At 31.1% G+C, this 19,533-nt stretch overlaps 4 protein-coding genes across 10 annotated transcripts; 2 read left to right on the top strand and 2 right to left on the bottom strand.

Moving 5' to 3' along the window:
* The first annotated feature begins 7 nt into the window (after positions 1-7).
* LOC124949340 (phospholipase A2 group XV-like) lies at positions 8-7,230 on the top strand. 4 transcript variants are annotated; one of them, XM_047494268.1, is made up of 9 exons: positions 8-417; positions 516-617; positions 725-853; positions 921-1,101; positions 1,198-1,422; positions 1,505-1,537; positions 1,658-1,822; positions 1,887-2,014; positions 3,921-4,362. In XM_047494268.1, the coding sequence occupies exons 1-9, from the start codon at positions 386-388 to the stop codon at positions 3,922-3,924; spliced, it is 999 nt and encodes a 332-aa protein (XP_047350224.1). In that variant the 5' UTR covers positions 8-385; the 3' UTR covers positions 3,925-4,362. The 4 variants fall into 4 exon arrangements, with proteins under 4 accessions (XP_047350224.1, XP_047350226.1, XP_047350223.1 ...); XM_047494270.1 differs by lacking the exon at positions 1,887-2,014; XM_047494267.1 differs by lacking the exons at positions 8-417; positions 516-617; positions 725-853; ... (3 more) ...; positions 1,658-1,822; positions 1,887-2,014 and adding exons at positions 2,903-3,419; positions 4,620-4,762; positions 4,848-5,082; ... (2 more) ...; positions 5,786-5,908; positions 5,999-7,230 and having other exon boundaries at positions 3,921-4,470.
* LOC124949348 (heat shock factor-binding protein 1) lies at positions 2,427-3,649 on the bottom strand. Its single transcript, XM_047494290.1, has 3 exons — positions 3,132-3,649; positions 2,998-3,064; positions 2,427-2,687 (listed from the first exon to the last, which is right to left on the bottom strand). The coding sequence occupies exons 1-3, from the start codon at positions 3,231-3,233 to the stop codon at positions 2,599-2,601; spliced, it is 258 nt and encodes an 85-aa protein (XP_047350246.1). The 5' UTR covers positions 3,234-3,649; the 3' UTR covers positions 2,427-2,598.
* LOC124949338 (TBC1 domain family member 20) lies at positions 6,219-10,631 on the bottom strand. 3 transcript variants are annotated; one of them, XM_047494262.1, is made up of 6 exons: positions 10,486-10,631; positions 9,383-9,995; positions 8,806-9,049; positions 8,473-8,676; positions 8,045-8,264; positions 6,219-7,943 (listed from the first exon to the last, which is right to left on the bottom strand). In XM_047494262.1, exons 2-6 carry the CDS (start codon positions 9,816-9,818, stop codon positions 7,638-7,640), a joined length of 1,410 nt encoding a protein of 469 aa, XP_047350218.1. In that variant the 5' UTR covers positions 9,819-9,995; positions 10,486-10,631; the 3' UTR covers positions 6,219-7,637. The 3 variants fall into 3 exon arrangements, with proteins under 3 accessions (XP_047350218.1, XP_047350220.1, XP_047350219.1); XM_047494264.1 differs by having other exon boundaries at positions 9,383-9,818; positions 10,486-10,628; XM_047494263.1 differs by lacking the exon at positions 10,486-10,631 and adding an exon at positions 10,265-10,394.
* LOC124949332 (nuclear receptor-binding protein homolog) lies at positions 9,649-19,503 on the top strand. Of its 2 annotated transcripts, none has more exons than XM_047494243.1 (12): positions 9,649-9,847; positions 10,534-11,336; positions 12,396-12,482; positions 13,120-13,344; positions 13,427-13,557; positions 13,637-13,731; positions 15,799-15,882; positions 16,000-16,287; positions 16,482-16,641; positions 16,726-16,912; positions 17,049-17,168; positions 17,384-19,503. In XM_047494243.1, exons 2-12 carry the CDS (start codon positions 11,208-11,210, stop codon positions 17,687-17,689), a joined length of 1,812 nt encoding a protein of 603 aa, XP_047350199.1. In that variant the 5' UTR covers positions 9,649-9,847; positions 10,534-11,207; the 3' UTR covers positions 17,690-19,503. The 2 variants fall into 2 exon arrangements, with proteins under 2 accessions (XP_047350199.1, XP_047350200.1); XM_047494244.1 differs by lacking the exon at positions 9,649-9,847 and adding an exon at positions 11,400-11,581 and having other exon boundaries at positions 11,196-11,336.
* Positions 19,504-19,533: the final 30 nt, after the last annotated feature.

Genomic DNA, 19,533 nt, shown 5'->3' with positions numbered 1-19,533 from the left:
TATATATATATATATATACATATATACATATATACATATATGCGCGCAAATACGTAAACATTATATTATATATTGTTATTTTTGAAATGACGCTCATCGAATAAATAAATTTTATTGATGTATATTTGATAGAGCGTATGATTATGGAATCGTACAATGGTGAAGGAGGAATAAAATAAAGAAAATATAAAAACATTTCACGGAGTTAGGTCGAAGGTAGCGTAGGAGGGTAACGCGAATACAGCTGCTAGAGAGTATCACCTGTCAGTAAACAACTGTTACTACGTACGAGCGGACGAACGAAATAACCATTTTATGTAGTGTCGAAGAATTATTTAACGAACAAGACATTTCAAAGATAGTTGAAAAGGTGCCGCTTACAAGAATGTTGCGCGCAAGATCCCAGAGTAGCATTTGGTACAATTTATTTTATAATATTAATTTCTTTAACATTTTTACTCATGTCTCCTGACCTTAACGACATATTCGTATAATTATTTTCTATAATCCGATAGCGAACAGGAGGCAAAATTCGTGCACGATCGAATCACAGGCGTGGAAAAACATTTTGCCGAGTTATGCGCTATATTCGCCGCGTTTACCAGAAAGGCAGCAAGGTTCGTACGATACGCATCTATTTAATTGAAAGATATCGATTATTTTGCTTGTGTCATGCAACGTTACCATTATATATATATATATATACATAGAGGCTTCATTTTAGATTGCGAGACAAAAACGACGAAGTTGCTAAAACGATACATACTTATGCCGAATCAGAATTAATAAATCGATCCTTAAGTAATGGCCTTTTAAATTTGTCCGCAACATTATCCGCTATAGGCGATTACAGGTATATTTTGTTCTGAGTAATTTTATTAGTAACATTTCAAGACTCGAAACTATAAAATTTTTCTCAGAGATGCTCAAGTTCAAAGGCTAGATGCAAAAGTAGTAGCACCGTTATCTCAGTATGCAACTATTTGCAAACACGCGCGCGACGATGTTAAGAACACTTTTTCAGCTCGCGACAAAGAACTTACAAAGAGAAAGCAACTGGATAAAATTAGAGAAAAAAATCCAAGAAATCGACAGATGATCGTATCCTTTTTCATGATATACTAACTTTTTGAGCTCGTGCCATCTCCTTTTGCATATATATCTGTCTTATATTGAAGTCCTTAGAAGCATTATCAGTCACAAGCGGAATCGGAATTGATGAAAGCAGCCGTTGAAGTTTCTAGGGTAATAAAAGGTTTGGAAGAACAAATCGATTCTTTCGAGCGACGAAAATTGCACGACCTTAGGAACGTACTTTTGGATTTTGTTACGATCGAAATGAGTTTTCATACAAAAGCCATTGAACTTCTTACTAAGGCGTACCAGGACATTGCCGATATAAATGAGACTAAAGATCTTGAAGTAAGGTCAAGAAATATTTGTAAATTCGATTAATACTCTCGAATGTATATTAGCAAAATTGTTTCACATTTCTCCTACGCAGGACTTTCAAACTGCCCGAGGAGATATGAATGGGGTAAAATCGTTTTCAATTCTATATACGCACACGTATATTTTTGCGATCGCTTTTATGTTTCTCTGATTGAAAAGAATCTTCCTTTTTATATCTACAAGAATTTAATCCAATATATTTCAGGAATTTCGAGAAACTATGCGTGTACCAGATTCTATTACAAGATTGGATACAGTCGGAAGAACGTCTTTTCGACAAGCTTATTCACTTTCGAATTTGGCCAGTCGATTTACATCCTCTCCTATGATTTCGCAAAAGTCTCCTCGCGATCGAACGTCAGAATTGGCGGTAAGTAAATAAAATTCCCCGAGGTTACGTTTTTCATTGTAAATAATCAATTTCATTTCTGAAGGACTCATTGAAAACCGGTTTCACTAATTCTTCCGAATCCATACAAGTGGAAGAATATGCGAACAGTTCGGAAGAAACTGATTCCGAATCGTTTGAAGAAAAACCAGTGAGAACTAGACACAAATCTATGTGAGCTTTTATTAGTTTTTCTAATTGTTTTTATGCACTTTTAGATAAAAATATCAAAGAATTCGAAAAATAATATACGAAAACGAATTGTAGTACTCGGAATAGTACCTCCCCTTCCTGCGTATCAGAAATCCTTAACCTCGCCTTTAAAGTATAGACGATCTTCTAGCATCGTCGACGAGCGCTAAATTCTTTTTAATTGGTATTTCACAATGTTTCTATCGTTATACGTTAATCGGTACGTTTATATGTTCATAATGACGAATAACGTAATTCATAATGACGAATAGATTTAAGGTTAATATTTATTATGTTATGCGTTAAGAAAAACGTACTTCATGAAAGATTTTGCCTGAGAATAGCTATAGGTGCGATAGCTATAAATAACGTAAATCAATAAAATACATTCGCGTACAAAAAAGTGCAAGTTTATTCGTATTGCGAATAAATGAATATAAATAAATATATAAATTTTGATAATTACACAAATGTTATCTTTTTGTGACAAGGTACAACGCCTTTATTAATGATTATCACTCGACGAAAAATGTCGCTCCACTTTTTTTTAAAAATGTATTAGCATATTATTTTTCACCTCCTTCAACTCCAGCTTGCGTCATGAGATCAGCTATATTTTTCTCCAAATCGTCTATTCTATTTCCCATTTCATCTAGTAAGTTTCATTAAGGATGCTTTATGAGAGAATACAAGTATGATTAAAAAAATCTTGAAAGTATAACAAACCGCGAATATCTTTCTGCTCGTCGATACTGTTACATTGTGCAATCATTGAAGGTGGTTATGTTATGACGCACAAAGGAAAAGAAAATGAAAGCAAAAAAGCATTATCAGAGAGAATTTGATATTTGAATTTGGCGCGTCAAGTTGTACGAGCTATACGAGCGCGCTCTTTGCTACGATTCTGAAGAGGTTAAATAGTGAGAAAAAAGAAAAATATACAAAGATAGCTTAGGAAAGGATATTTCTTCCGGTAATTTGATCGGATATCGCTTGAAATTTGTCCTGCATATTTTGTAGCAAGGTCTGCACCTAAAAAGAAGAATTTCTAGATAGATAGTAAAGATCGGCCATTCGAGGATTTAGAAAATAAACTTACATATTGCGTCAATTCTTGCATATTTTTTGGATCGGCACTATTACCCATTCCATAAGCATCCACATCGTCAGTTTTATTATGTTCTTGCTTAACGTCTGCCATTCTTGATTAATTCTTGGTTAATTGAGATAGTTAACAACGTACTACGTACAACGTACTGACGCAACCCAACTGATTTTTCTCACAGTTCGACACAAAGATTGCTTTATTAGTTCGATTTTTTCACGCGTAACGAAGAAACGACGCACGCTTTACTCTTGTTTTAAAGGAACACCACGACGACCAGTCGTATGTAATCCCATCGATCAAACTACATGCATATTTGAGTTTGTAGGAAGGAGAAAGAGGAGCATCCACCAAGCATCCATTTACTAGATATACATAATATACCTAAAGGCACGCGACGTGTTTCAGTCTGTCGAATGATTTTACAAACTTGTTACATTTATTTATTATTCTTTTTAATTGATTCTGAACAAAGTAGACACGTATACATATAAATGTTTTATTTCTTTTAATTTATTTCTAAAATGCCAATTAGTCATCACGAATAACAGTCATACGTTTTTAAACGTGTTTACATGTTTTTTATAAAAAAAAAAAAAAAAAAAAAAAAAAAAAAAAAACAAAAAAAAAATATGCATCATACTGTCGATAATACATACTACACGAAAACTAAACGATATGAGAAACACATTACTATCTTATCGATAATATTGTCATAACATAGCGATATTTTATTGATATCTTTGATAAACAAATTACGTTTCTTTGTTTATTTCTTATTAGGTGAGAATCGAGTGGAACGAGAATTTCGATGAAAATTGTATTCGTGAGAAAGGACAAAATGATCAATCCATCGCCTCTGATCACCAAGAAGGTGGCACTCTATTGTCTTCTCCCCACCTCTAAGATTACTTCTCGAGAGTCCCTAATGCAATCGTGTCAAATCGCATGCGTATTATCAGCTGATAGTTTAACGCGCGACTGACGGAACTGTCGTAGCTATATGTAATCGTAATGTGAACAAAGCTGGCTAAAGTTGGATAAAGTTTAAGCAACCCTCATAAAGGCTGTGACATTTATATCACACGTTAATCGGTCACGTTCACTACGATTATTGTTTTATGCCAGTTAATACACGAATATCTATCGTCGAGGTATTTTTTATCGCAGTGAAGAAGACGAGCGGAGAAATCGTTTAGTGATTCCTCAATCAGCTTTATCGATCGAATAATGCGATCTAGTCTTATTTTTCTACTCGTTGTTTTCTTTTCTTTCGTACAATTCGTCGAACTTTGGAATTTCGGAAAGGAACACAAATCTCCTATCATCTTAAGTAAGTAATTTTATTTCTTCGAATATTATCAGCATTAATATATTTACTTTTTTCACAATTCCACTCTATTCGCTTGTATACAAAGTCATCCCAAAGCTTTTGAAATGTGAATTGAAGGAATAATCAATATTAATTATAATTTTATTTAGTTCCAGGAGATGGAGGTAGTCAACTTGAAGCTAAACTCAATAAAACTTCTACAGTGCATTATCTTTGTGAGAAAGTTTCTAAAGAATATTTTAATATTTGGCTAAACTTGGAATTACTTGTACCAGTGATCATAGATTGTTGGGTACGCATACGATATTACTACACTCTGTAATCTATCGCAATTAAAAACAGACGAACAAAAAAGTTTATAAAATTTGTTATTGCAGATCGACAATATGAAATTGATATATGACAATGTGACAAGAACTACGAGAAATCAAGATGGAGTAGATATTCGAATACCAGGCTGGGGAGATCCCTTTGTCGTCGAATATTTAGATCCAAGTAAAGCTTCTCCAGGAGCATATTTTAAAGATATCGGAAGTATGCTAGTCAATGATTTAGGATATATTAGAAATATCTCTTTACGTGGTGCTCCGTATGACTTTAGAAAAGGACCCAGTATGTAATTTCATTTATATAAGCATCTTTCCATATTTTTCCATTCTTTTTTTCTTATTATTCTATTCATTAAAACGAAAATCTCTTTTCCCAGATGAAAATGGAGAATATTTTGTTAAATTGAAATCATTAATAGAAGAAACATATTCTATCAACAACAATATGCCGATAACATTAATAGCTCATAGTATGGGTGGACCCATGGCTCTTATATTTTTGCAAAGTCAAACTCAAACATGGAAAAATAAATATATTAATTCTTTAATCACTTTAGCAGGCGTGTGGGGAGGTTCTGTTAAAGCGATAAAAGTATTTGCCATAGGTAGATATTTCAAAAAATTTTAGAAATTTCACGCGTTCGCACTAATAATATTTTTTCACAATATCAATAATTTGTTCTAAGCATAAATTCAATGTGATCATAAAAAATATTTTCTAGGCGACGATTTGGGTGCATATCTATTACGGGAAAGTATTCTTAAAGATGAACAAATTACAAGTCCAAGTTTGGGATGGCTCTTACCTTCTAAATTATTTTGGAAAGAAAACGAAGTTTTGGTCGAAACGGAGAATAAAAATTATACGCTAACTAATCTTCAAGATTTTCTCATGTAAAATATTTACATTAGTATTATGCATTTAACTTAAATTTACATTAAAATTGCAATATTTCTTATTAAAATATTATCAATATATTTTATAGAGATATAAATGTTCCCAATGGATGGGAATTTCGCAAGGATAATGAAAAGTATCAATTGAACTTTACTCCACCAGGCGTAGTAATGCATTGTTTATATGGGAAGCAAATAGACACTTTGGAGAGGTATACATAACATTTCTATTTCTAGTTGAAAACTTAAGTATACACGTATAAATATCGAGAAGATATAAATCTTAATATTTACGTTTGCAGATTATATTATAAACCAGGTACATCGATCGATGGACGTCCTCAATTAATTACTGGAGATGGTGATGGTACAGTTAATTTACGAAGCTTAGAAGGTTGTCTCCATTGGCAAACGAAACAAAAGCAAAAAGTCTATTATCAAGCATTTCCCGGTATAAATCATATGACTATTCTTAAACATGCGGGTGTTTTGGAATACATTAAGTCGGCTTTAACAATTTGACAAAGTGAAAATAAAACATTTATTAATATTTAGGAATTAATTCTGAGAATGTTGTAAGCAAAAATCACATAATATTTAATAATTGCTGCCAAACAAAAGATATACGAACAACTAGTGATAATAGTTGTTTATGTAATTGTCCATGTCTGTCGTAAAATATTTTTATACGTTAATAATTTTATCTTTTTAAGCACAGTTTCCTTAACATACTTATGGTTTAAAATGCTTACTGCATCTTCGGCAACTATATTTTCAAATATAAAATAAGTAGCATAAAATAAACAAAGTAAATAGTTACAATTACTCTTAAGGATTTATCTCAGGTATTAGTTTTACTCTCTAGAAGTCATGATTTATTAGGATTATCTAATAAATGATAATCTTGAAATAATAAACATTCACTAAATCTTGCCACACACACACGCACACACACACACACACACACACACACACATATATATATATACACACACACATTCTGTTCTCTTAATTTGTATATTTCTAAGTTTTAATATCGAATAAGTCTATCAAAAATAATTATAATTAGTCATACGTTAAACAATAGACGAACGTAATACACAAAGAAATATTCATATTAGTTAATATAATATAAATTCTAGGTTAAAGGTGATAAAAACAATAAGTCATAGAAACATATTCCCTTTATCAATACGTTATATACACTACAAATTTCAATTTACACTTGATCTATCTTACAATACATCTAAAGCAATTATGTATTTCAGATCAATATTTTGATAACTACAAATTGTAAAAATTATATGAAAGGTATAGAAATTAATAATAATATTGGAAAAATAAAAATTTTTATTAATGTTCGTTATATATCATGCTAATATCATTATATATGATTTCATGTATAGTATTTTCTTTTATATTTTAGATTTGTGTATGTGTTTATGTATTTGTATATACAATTTGTCATACAATGTCAAGCATACAATCTACATAATGAATAAATACACGCAAGTATGCGAACCCGTCCCATTTATACATTATATCGCACACTTTATATTATACAATAAGTTTTATTGTATGTTCATTATTTCTTAACAATTTGTCGTATTTTTAAAAGAATTGTTTACCATTTTCTAAAGGCACCTATCTACAAATGACTTTTATAACATGTGCATAAAAAGTTCTGGTCAGCGCCTTCAAAGAACACAGCATAAAGGCAGCTTAGGAATGTTTAAAATTTTAATTGGTTTTTTTTTGTTTTTTTTTTGTTTTTTTTTTGTTTTTGTTTTTTTTTTGTGTGTTTTTTTTTTGAGGCAATTTTGCTCAAGCTTTACCAACATTCAGAACTTCACACCAATTATCATTTACTACAGAACCAATAATTTTCATTTATAAATCATATATCAATTTTAATTTCGGAAGGGGGAAGTACATTTAATGTCAGTTAAGACTTGATGTAGATTTCAGAAATGCGTACAATCCAAGAGCTAAAATTGTTACAACAGTTATAGTTTTGTAACTTCTAATGCGATAAGGTATTCTTGGAGCTGCTTTAACAATTTTAAGTCGACGTTGTCTTTCTCTTTCCTGGCGACTTGCTTCTGCTTTTGCTTTCCATTCTTGCTCCTTACAACGTCTCTTACAATCATAATCTTTTACATCCTTATTTATTGATTCTGGGGGATACTGACAGTACAAATTTTTTGCATCAATAAGAAGTGTTTCAAAAGGCAAATTATCAGGTAGCTAGAATCATAAAATCATTATTACTATTATGTCAAGAATAACCCATTATTCTTTCCACAAAATAACATTTATAAATATTAATTTACAAATATTATACTCACTGTACATAAAACTTTGTGGGTATGTCCCATATCGGGGGTAGTATTAAATATTTCTGTAGCCCGATGTGCTACAATTACGGAACTAAGATAAAGTGGCATTAATGGTGGACAGCTAAGAAAATAATCGTATAATCTATGCAATAATTTCCTATTTTCTGCATATTTGTGCGCATACCATGTTGTATATTCAGCTAGTGCAAAATGAGGAAACAATTCTACACTGAAATCAATTAATATATTTCATTTAATATACAAAATATAAACTGTTAAAATTATACAATAACCTTATTGCCTATTTTTTGAAAATAAATTTATATTTAACGGATATATATTTTAGTAATTTAACCAGATTAATCGAATTAACAGGTTCACTTATAAATATGTAGACAATAAGTTTCTTGTATATTTGAACATTATAATTAACTAACTTTTCTAGATGTTCAAGAAGAGTAGGGTGAACACGTTCTAACAGCGCAAATATGTAAAAGAGTTCCTGATTAACTTTTTCCATTGTTTTTTCCATAAATCTTTCAAGAAACTCCATAGAAATACTTTCAAGTACATATAAACCTTCTTGTAGGCCCATAACAAGTAAAATAGTTGCAGCTACATCATTATAGCCCTGGTAGTAACTAAGTATGCATTATTTTATTTTATTATACTTTCATTAATATTTAATTAGAAAATGGATGTCACACAGTCATATATGATCACATCTTGTTGTTTTTTTTTTTTTAAATCTTCCAAACAACAATACTAACTTTAATTCAGGATGCCTGTGAAGAACCCAACAAATAATCTGCGTTAATTGGTCCTGGAAATGTTCAGTCTCTTTTTCCGTCGCAGTTGGAGAAATATGACTTCCACTTCGTGCTACATCTTTTAATATTTGCTGATAAACTTCATTAGGAATTTTAGTATATATTGTTTTTAGTCCTTCTACAGGTATAATTTCATCCATGGACAATCTTAGTATCTTTGGCCAAAGTACCCTTCGTATACCATCTATAGTTTTTATCTTTATAATTTTGCAACTTGATTATAAGATATATGATATATTATTGCCAAGAAGGAACTATTATTTTAAATATTTAAATATTGCTTCTAAAATCCAAATATTTCAAATAATAATTATTTTATTACGTGACTTAATATTTTAACACATTGACTAACTAATTACATTGTTTTCTTTCATCATTTACTGCATTACAATAGAAATATAGAAATAGCAAATTAAAAGAATCAAACTAAATATGAATACGTTAAGGATATTTTTCTTCTGATACCAAAATAAGGGTTCCTTGTTAACAATAATAGACGATTATTAACAACGAGTACCAGTGACAAATCCTTCATTACTGGATCCAAGTAGTCTAAAGTCTCCCAATGATAAATCCGGCTTCGTGATAGTACCTCGTATAACACTTATTTTCATACGCTCTAGATTCGTCAATTCTTCTACACCAACACAAGAATTATCCATAAAGGTATCACTATCTTGACCAAGCACACCATTTTGTTTACCAGATGATGTCAAATCCGCTGTATCAGGTATTCTTGGTATAATACCATCGTACCAAGCTTCAGTCGAGTCTGGTAATAATACGAGTGGGATACGTTCGGCCGTGAAATTCAAGTCATTTTTATGATCTTGAGAAAGATTCACTGTATCGGTGACGTTTCTTCGTCTTACTTTTTGGTTATGTCTCTCGATAGCACCCGACATCTTTGACGTTACTGGTAGTACGGTTATATCCTCCTCGTCGGTTTCCATCTTATGTACGATTTCCACAAGAAATCATGGTAAAAGCATTACGTGTTTTTATTATACTCCATAGTATTATAGATTTTAAGCGATATATTATTTATTCTGACTTATTGGAATTTTCGTTCGGTAGTTATCGGTATTGACAATCATTGGTCATCCAACTGTTTCAAATCAACCATATTTCTACGGGACAATGTCGTTTTTATGATATGGTACAGTTTACAACAAAGAGAAGAAATTTCATAAATCTATTCTGTTTTTATTGGTTAAATTGGACTTTGATTTAAACTTAGTCATAGTTTTGTAAATGTTTAAAGATTATATGCTTAATCCGTGTAGTTTTAATACACAGGCACATGAATATCGAAATATAATAGAGATCCCTACATTATATCGTCCTACATAATGTTCTTAAATTTATTTATATTTAGTATAATATAATAAAATAATACCTATGTTGTGCTCAAAACCTGTTTCTTTTTGGTAATAATACATATTGCATACATCGATCGTAAAGCATTTGTAATATTTTTCTTACTTTTGGAACTATTTGAAATTATATAATTCATGTGTATGTATATAGAAAAATTTAATACATATATATATATATATATATGTGTGTGTGTGTGTATTATATGTAGAATAAAATGTTATAAATGTTATAAATACGCACAATTTTCCCGGTCTAAAATGGAAACTTAGAAATCGTCACTGTCGACAGATGGCGTCGGTGTCGCTGTGAAAGGGGTGCGGCGCACGATACGGCGATCGCCATACTGGGCGAACGTGACCGAAGACAGAACGAAAATGAGTACTCAAGTGTGTGTCACGTCGCAGTTATTTCGTTCATAACAGAGGTTTTATTTTGACAGTGAGATTCGTGAGCAACTGGCGCGATGTACAGCGGACCGTTGAAGAACTGAGGGAAACTGAAAAGCATAAATCCGCTGAGGGAACAGCGTAAGATCAGAAATATCGGAGCTCGACTTCTTAGACGACTGGCTGTTCCTGCATGTGTCACAACGAGTGCCACTTCTGTGCGTGCGCGCCTATTTCCTCTGACTCTTATTTTTCTTAATATTTTTATCGTTAATACCTACCAACGTTTACAAAGACGGCGACGGCGACGACGACAAGACAGTTAAAGACGACGACGACGACGACGACGACGACGACGACTACGAAAACGAAGACGAAGACAAGAGTAAGGACGAGAACGACGACGGCGGCGGCGAGGACGACGACGACGACGACGACGACGACGACGACGACGAAGACGACGAAGACGACGACTAGGCCTACAAATCTTTAAGACTGAAGATTCCTCAAACTACCAATGAGTTTGGCCGTGTTGCGCTGTGTTCGGTCCTACTCCTTTTACTAATTGCGTGTGTGATGCCCGGGAGTCGCTCCAGCACGGACCCAGATCATAAGTCACCGCGAGAAAGTGGTGAGGACTCCGAGGATGAAAGCGAGATCCTGGAAGAGAGCCCCTGTGGGCGGTGGCTCAAACGCCGGGAGGAGGTATGTTTGTAATTATATTTTTCATCGATACTCTTGATAGAGGAATTACGTGCACTTCTTTAGGATGCCGCATGCTACACGTCTTTCTTGTTACTTTTTTCATTTGCCCGAGTCATTGTGCATTTACAAGGAAAGAATAATGCTGTGGTTTTGATAAATCCTAACGAGGTAAAGGAATAGGCAAACACGTGATGCAATATGATGTCTCTCTGTGCTACTGTTTTCTTAACAGTAGGGTATTCATGGTACATATTTAAATTTATCTAATATAAAATATAATTTATCTTTAATATATCACTTGGTACAAAGATAAATAAGGAAACGTATAAAGATAATCTTCCTTTTGTTTTGCATCTTACATTTATATTATCGTAGATTACTGCATTATTTACTGGTATATAATAAATGTTTTTCGATAATATTATTCTGACATTTATCAAGTAATATCTTATATCTCTTAGATTTTTAAATGTATATCAAGATAAGAGACAGAAATGTCTGATATAAACATTATTATTGTAAAACATTCATAAAACTAATTTTATTGAAACAATTGAGTTTCTTGTTAGAAAATAATATTTGTACATCATATATTTGTATACAGACTGGCTAATAATAGATTATTCCCCAAAATGTCCTTAGGATTTTGTTTGTACAGTATCTTAAATCAGACAGAACCTGATTGAAAATTTTGGCACACATATGTATATATCTTTTATTAACAGTTCCATTTCATGTTTTTTGCTAAAAATACATTTATAAGGTTTGGCTAGCAGATAGTGTTTAATTATTTTGATGTTTGTATCTCTTGTTTTTAAATATCCAGTTTAAAATAAATATGAATATCAAAATATGAATACTGATGAAAAAGAAGATATGTCAATTAGGAATCAATAATAATCTTATTCTTATTACTTCTATGAGCAAATATATATTTGTTTGAAATAATAATATAATAAAATGAATATTACTAAATCAGTTATCTGAATAATAACTATATTAATGTACATAAAAATTGTTTTATATTAAGTAAATAAATATAATATGTTTCTATTTTAGGTATATGTAGGTTCTAAACCAACATCAGCCGAAGGAACTAGCTTTGGTACAACCAGAGGTAGTGAAAACGAAACAACTGAAATGGAGGTAAATAAATATAAGCAAGATAAATAATTTAAATATTAGAGTTTTTCTTTTCTCTATATTATTTGCGTAAGTCATGTAAATCTTTTATTTTTTCTGAACCCTCTGTGGCCTTGACAAAGTCATATCTATACAATGGCATATTGTCGTGAAATTGTCTCAGCAGTAATATTGCTTTAACTGAGCTTTAAATGGATGATTACGATAATGTGTTATAACACATCCCTAATTTTAGTCTTAGCTAAAGAACATAACATTTATCTGCCATGGTAATATAATTTATTTTAATTTATGCATTAATTTGTTTTATTAATATGTTTTGTGTATATATTTGATCTTGAAAAAGAATATCCCCCCCCCCCCCCCCCCATAAGTAACAAGATGAGTAGGGTAGTATAGGGTACGGGATGAGTTATATAATATTTGTACTTAAATTCTTTTACTTTCTTTTTTATAAAAGTTAACAAAAGTTTATAAAAACAAAATGGCATAGGATGAAGGGAACTTGGAGGATACAATGACATAAAAATATATTTTTCCTTTCAAACTATGTAATCTTGTCTTAAAGAATTTTTTTGACTAGATACCTCTATATTTTTCTTCTCTATTATTCTTATAAGATTTGATTGTATCTGTGCAGGTAGAGCAACAAGATGTTCCAGGAATTGACTGTGCTTATTTAGCAATGGATACAGAGGAAGGTGTAGAAGTTGTATGGAATGAGGTACAATTTTCAGAAAGGAAAAACTTTAAAGCACAAGAAGAAAAGATACAACTTGTTTTTGAAAATCTCACGCAATTGGAGCACCCTAATATTGTCAAATTTCATAGGTACTGGACGGATACCCATAATGACAAACCACGAGTAAGTTGTAAAATTTATGCCCGTATACAAGTGTATACAATGTTATTTTACAAGCTTCAAATCATTTTTATCCATTTTATAGGTTATATTTATAACAGAATATATGTCATCTGGATCCTTGAAACAGTTCCTAAAACGAACCAAACGTAATGTAAAAAAATTGCCTCTCCAAGCATGGAAACGATGGTGTACGCAAATACTTTCTGCATTAAGGTAAAATTGCACAAGAAAATTTCAATATATAATTACTTTGATATATTTATTAATATATTTACCACATAAAATGTTTTAGTTATCTGCATTCCTGTTCTCCTCCCATTATTCATGGAAATCTTACGTGCGATACTATATTTATTCAACATAATGGACTTGTAAAAATTGGTTCAGGTAGGTACTATAGAGAAATATAAAATGATTCTAATGCAGGTATCACAAAATATATTTAGATATATCTTAACACATTTTATATTTATATTAATAATGTTCTGAAGCAAAGATTGGTGTGATGCATTTGTATATTAAGCATCAAGTCATTTGTATCTATTTTAATATTTCATAAGTACACCATATACACATAGTACTTATGTAAGTAACAGAGGAATGGTGCTTCAATATTGAAACACATTGAAACACAATGCCAGAGGAATTAACTTCCCTTTCCTATTTTATATAGCATGTAAAAATTTACAGCATTTATCATGGGTTAAATTTATAATTATCTCATCAATGCAATGAAGCAATAATTGAAATTTTATTTGTGTATGTTATGTATAAACTTATGGAAGAATGTATATTAATTTTACCATCACTGCAATTTTAACATTTTTGTTTTAATGTTTTTATGCAATAATTGATGGTGATTTCCTGATTAGTAATTTACTTTTATATATATATATATATATATATATATATATATATATATATATATATATGTGTATATAATTATCTTATATTAGCAAAGTTATGTGCATAACTTAGTATGCATATAGAAAAAAGAAGGTAATAATGACAATCAGATGCAGATTGAGAAGTAAAATGAAAAATAATTGAATAACTTTTTTGTTGAACAATATTTGCTATACAATATTTTGAGAAGAGAAGATCGTAACACATTTATATATTATAATTATGTTATAGCTAAATATCATATATTAGGATTATGGATTAGGACATAGAAAAGGAAGATTTTAGTTATAATATTAAAGTTTGAATATTAATTGTGGCTATATAGGATTGAACTTGGTCAGAAAACAGTATTGTTATATACAATATATACAGTGTATATACTCTCAAATACTTTTGTTGTTACCGTGTTTAGATCCGAGTAGTCACAAAACGGATATGAATGGTTTGGTAATCTGTAACTTTTTGATAATTGTATATTATTGTAGTAAGATGAGTCCATTAGAAAGATTGTGTTTAAACTTCTTTTCATATTAGGAGTAACTTGAGTCCTCATTTTTAATTGTAGCAAATAGGCTAATCTAGATAATGAAAAAAACACAGCAAAGCCTTCGAGAGAGGGGAGGTACAATTGTACTTCCATTCACCCAGAGGATATATGCATCGACATCAACGTTCTTCGATCAGTGTATATTATCGTGATGGACAATTTGAAGATAAAAGATTTGCCAGATTATCAACGACTATTGCCAGCTAAGTAATGTAGGCATGGAGAGGTAAACTTCATTATTTCTATATTATTATTATAAGTAGTCTCACTAAATGTGCAATGTTTAATTTATTATCTTAATGCCACCTTATTGCACTATTTTCTTCATTCTTTCAGTTATTAAGCACATATAGCAGAAAAGGACAAAATTCCTATTTGCTCCCATGTGTTTTGCGATTATACAACATACATACTCTCTCTTGTCGTGTTTTTCGTAATTTTATAATCCCTTTAAGATTACTCTAAGAATTTTAACTTTTCCACTTCAATTTGACCTTGTTCAATGAAAGTGGCTCTTTGAGTATATAAGCAGTTTAAAATGTACTATGAAAACGTATAATATGCTATTCATTGTAAAAAGTTTTCGTGTTCTTTAAAGCTTCTGAAATATTGAAAAATTGCTCCTCCCTTGTAGAAGCACCCTTATGTATATACATGTGAAATACTATCAATTATATGAGGGCTCAAGTTACTCTTAGGACAATTTTTTATTATATACACAATTTTTCTAAAGGTAATTTCTTAAGTGTTTTTTTTTTATTAAATGGGCAGCAAGCAAACAGAATAAAATAGGCAAGTGTATTATTTTTTCCATATCTTGTAGCGAAAACAAGGTAATTATGTCATTGTAAATGTAATTGCAGTTTCTGTTTAAAAGCTGCCTTATCATATTTTCAACTCATTACTCATTGAAAATTTCAACATTATCGTATCATTCCTCTATTTTTGTATTTTATTTTATAGATATTTTAAAGTTGAGAATAATGTTTGTATAATTTCAGTGGCACCTGATGCAATTCATCATCATGTCAAGACTTGTAGAGCTAATATGAAAAATATGCATTTTGTTGCTCCTGAATATGGAAGTGAGTTGTTTTAAAATATTTAAAACAAAAAAAAAAAAATGAAAATATTTATATATTATTAAAAAAAAAATTTTATTGCGTTTTCTATGCATCACGAGGTATTTAATCTTTTTCTAGATTCTGTGACACCCGCTATTGATATTTATTCTTTTGGAATGTGCGCATTAGAAATGGCGGCACTTGAAATTCAAGGGAATGGTGATAGCGGAACAATTGTTACTGATGAAAACATCAGGAAAACGATCGAATCTTTAGATGATAGTCAACAGAAAGATTTTATACGCAAGTGTCTCGAAGTGGATCCTTTATGTAGGCCAAGCGCTAGAGAACTACTGTTCCATCCGGTTTTGTTCGAAGTACATTCTCTAAAGCTTCTTGCGGCACATGCCTTGGTCAACTCGGCCAGTAAGCTTAACAATACCCTTCTTTATTTGATCGTATAGGTAAACGTACATGTTGGATGCGTTGTATCCTTTAAGTCCGTTTTTTCTAATATATATAAAAAATTAAGCATTAGATATGAAAAACATTTTTTATTAATAATATTCTGTTTTTTCCTTTTTTTTTTTCTCCTTTTTTTTTCCCCCTTTTTTTTACAGCAAATATTTCAGAAACGATAACGGATGAAGTCTTGCAAAGGCTGTATGGTCCAGATACGGTAGTTGCAGAAATAAAATACCAAGGTCGATCGGTGCAACAAATTCGCTTAAGTGACATACCTGTCACAGAAAAGTTAGAAAAATTTGTTGAAGATGTAAAGTAAGATTTTGGTCATTGAGTTTCTATGAATTTTTTGCGATACATTTTCTATTTTTCCAATTTAAATATTATTTACATTGTCAGATATGGAATATATCCTTTAACCGCATTTATGGCAAAGTTGCCTCCACCTGCTCGACCTAGAGCTATATCTCCAGAAGTAACAGAATCTGTTAAGTCTGTAACACCGGAACCAGTAGATGTGGAATCACGAAGAGTAGTTAATATGATGTGTAATGTTAAACCTAGAGAAGAAAGTTGTGAATTACTTGTAAGTAATGTAAACAAAAAAGAAAGAAAAAGAAAAGAAAGAAAAAAATGTGTCTTGTTTTATTTACACATACGTTAAAAAATCTTTCTATAAATGGAGGACATTATTTTAGAAAATATTTCTGTATACTTTTTAGATGACAATATTGTTACGAATGGATGATAAAATGAATAGGCAGCTGACGTGCCCTGTGACTCAATCAGATACTTCATTGATTCTTGCACAGGAACTTGTACACTTTGGATTTATTAACGAAGTATGTATTTGCCAAGTTTTAATATAATATGTTTGTACGTGGGTGCATGCGCGCGCGTTGTGTATATATATATATATATATATATATATGTATGTATATATATATGTATGTATGTACGTATGTATGTATGCTATATTAAAAGACAGACTAAAAACAAGGAGAAATGAAATTAGATGAAGCCTGAACCGATTTGAAAGGAGTTAACAATGTTTCAGAATGATCGCGATAAAATAGCCAATTTAATTGAAGAAGCATTGAGAAGTTGTTTCAATAAGCAAATGATGATGCCAGGGATGGTATCATTAACCAATCTTCCTACACAGACTACTTTGTTGCTGCCTGGTCCAGAATTTTCCTGTTTACAGCACTTTGATAATTCTGTGTGCAATGCTACAACATCCAACAGTGATAATGCAATTAATTTGCTGCCAAAAATCTCAGGTCTCTCTGTGTCAAGTAATAAAACGAATAAGAGTCACGATGAAGTAGAACCACCAACGATTACCGAAAGTGGTAGTTAACCATCCAGGACGTCTGGTAAATCAGTTCACTGTGCCACTTTGCACGCTCTATGTATAGACTGGCTATGTATTTTTATATTTAAGTAAAGAGAAGAAGAGATTGAAAGTATAGAAGAAGAGGCGCCGTGGCTACATCACTAAGCTAATCGCAATTCTAGTATGAACGAATAGGTACGCTTGTGCAAAGCATTTCATGACAGTCAAGTACTAACAATCCAAACTTTTAACATTTTTAAAAGTTTTAAGCCTTGTTTTTAATTACTGGAAATAAGGTCACTGCAAGCATAGTTTGCTTTTAAAGGGATGTTTTTTTTATCGAGAAAATCACGAAAATATGTTTTTTGAAACATGCCTTTCTCTCGTATTCGTTGCAATAGAAGTTCGATTTAAGTGTTACTACTTTATACACAACCACGTGAATGCTTAATAAAGTAGCAACGATCTTCGTTACGAACGATATGGACAGATATATAGTTGGGATTATTATATTATTTTTATTTGCAAATTTTAAATTAACGAATGTAAAATGAAATTTTGTGATATAAATATAAAAGAAATGGCCATTACATTTTAAATGTACACGAATAATGCTTTATTGTATCATACATGTACGAATAAGCGTTGTGCCATCAAATATCTTGTATAGTAAGAGAAAACAGCTCATTATGAATCAGCACTATTTACTTATATGCGTTTATATTTAAAATTTTTTAACTGTTCAAGATTAAATAATGATCATTATGGTGCTAATAAAAAAAGCTAATAGCATTTAATATAAAAAAAATTACTTAATCTATTATACATTCCGGATCGATAAATAATAATATCGCGCCAATGATTTGTATCACAATATAATAATTGCTCTTTTAAATGATGCAACACACAACGTTTTTGTAATTTTTGCTATTTTCTGATATTGAATTTAATTTTTTATGAAGATTTAGTGGGGACGGGATGATATGATATGGTATGATATGATGTGGTATGTTATGGTTGGTATGATATGGTATGCTATGGTATGATATGGTATGGTATGGTATGGTATGCTATGGTATGGTATGGTATGGTATGGTATGGTATGATATGGTATGGTATGGTGTGGTGTCGTATGGTGTGGTATGGTGTGATACGGTGTGGTATGGTGTGGCGCTTGGCGTGCGCACGTGCGTGTTCCTTTTTATTGTATTTAATTTTGTCGAATGGATATGCCTAATTTGATTTTCATAAGAAACAAAAGGATGCCACGGCCCTGTTATACTTGGGTATTATTGATGTGATTAAACCAACGTTATTAAATCTCGATAAAATTAGCTGAAATCCTTGTAAATAATTTATATTTTTAAGAAAATCTGTTGAAACAGAAAACTAGTCATATAGGTATATTTGAGTGCTAACAAACTAACACCGACCTTGTTATGTCTTTTGCATTTGTAACACAAATATGTGCTTGGCAAAAACATATTGCTGCAATTTCATACCTCATTAAAATCGATTTCAGTGACACATCTCACTTTGCAAATGACTAACCATTAGTGGTAATCTTACCAACAACATAAATTTTGACTTTAAATATGTAAGTAGATTATCGAAATTAAAATCAATGTATAGCTTTGTAATTCGAATTATAAAAAATGAAAAAAGTACGATGACTGAAGCGTGGATATTATGACCGGACTGTACGATGACAATGGTGAAATAAATACTGTAATTCCGAATTGTTGTGTTACGAACTATATTAACTTACATTTGTATAGTAATTTTACTTTTTACGTTTCTATGTTTCTCTTTTTTTAAAATATATCTGATTAAAGTAATATATGTATATATTTCATCAAACATTATTA

Source organism: Vespa velutina, chromosome 5, assembly GCF_912470025.1.
Source record: "Vespa velutina chromosome 5, iVesVel2.1, whole genome shotgun sequence".
Lineage (NCBI taxonomy): Eukaryota > Metazoa > Arthropoda > Insecta > Hymenoptera > Vespidae > Vespa > Vespa velutina.
The sequence above is the reverse complement of the archived record's forward strand: the minus strand, read 5'-3'. Positions and strand labels throughout refer to the sequence as shown.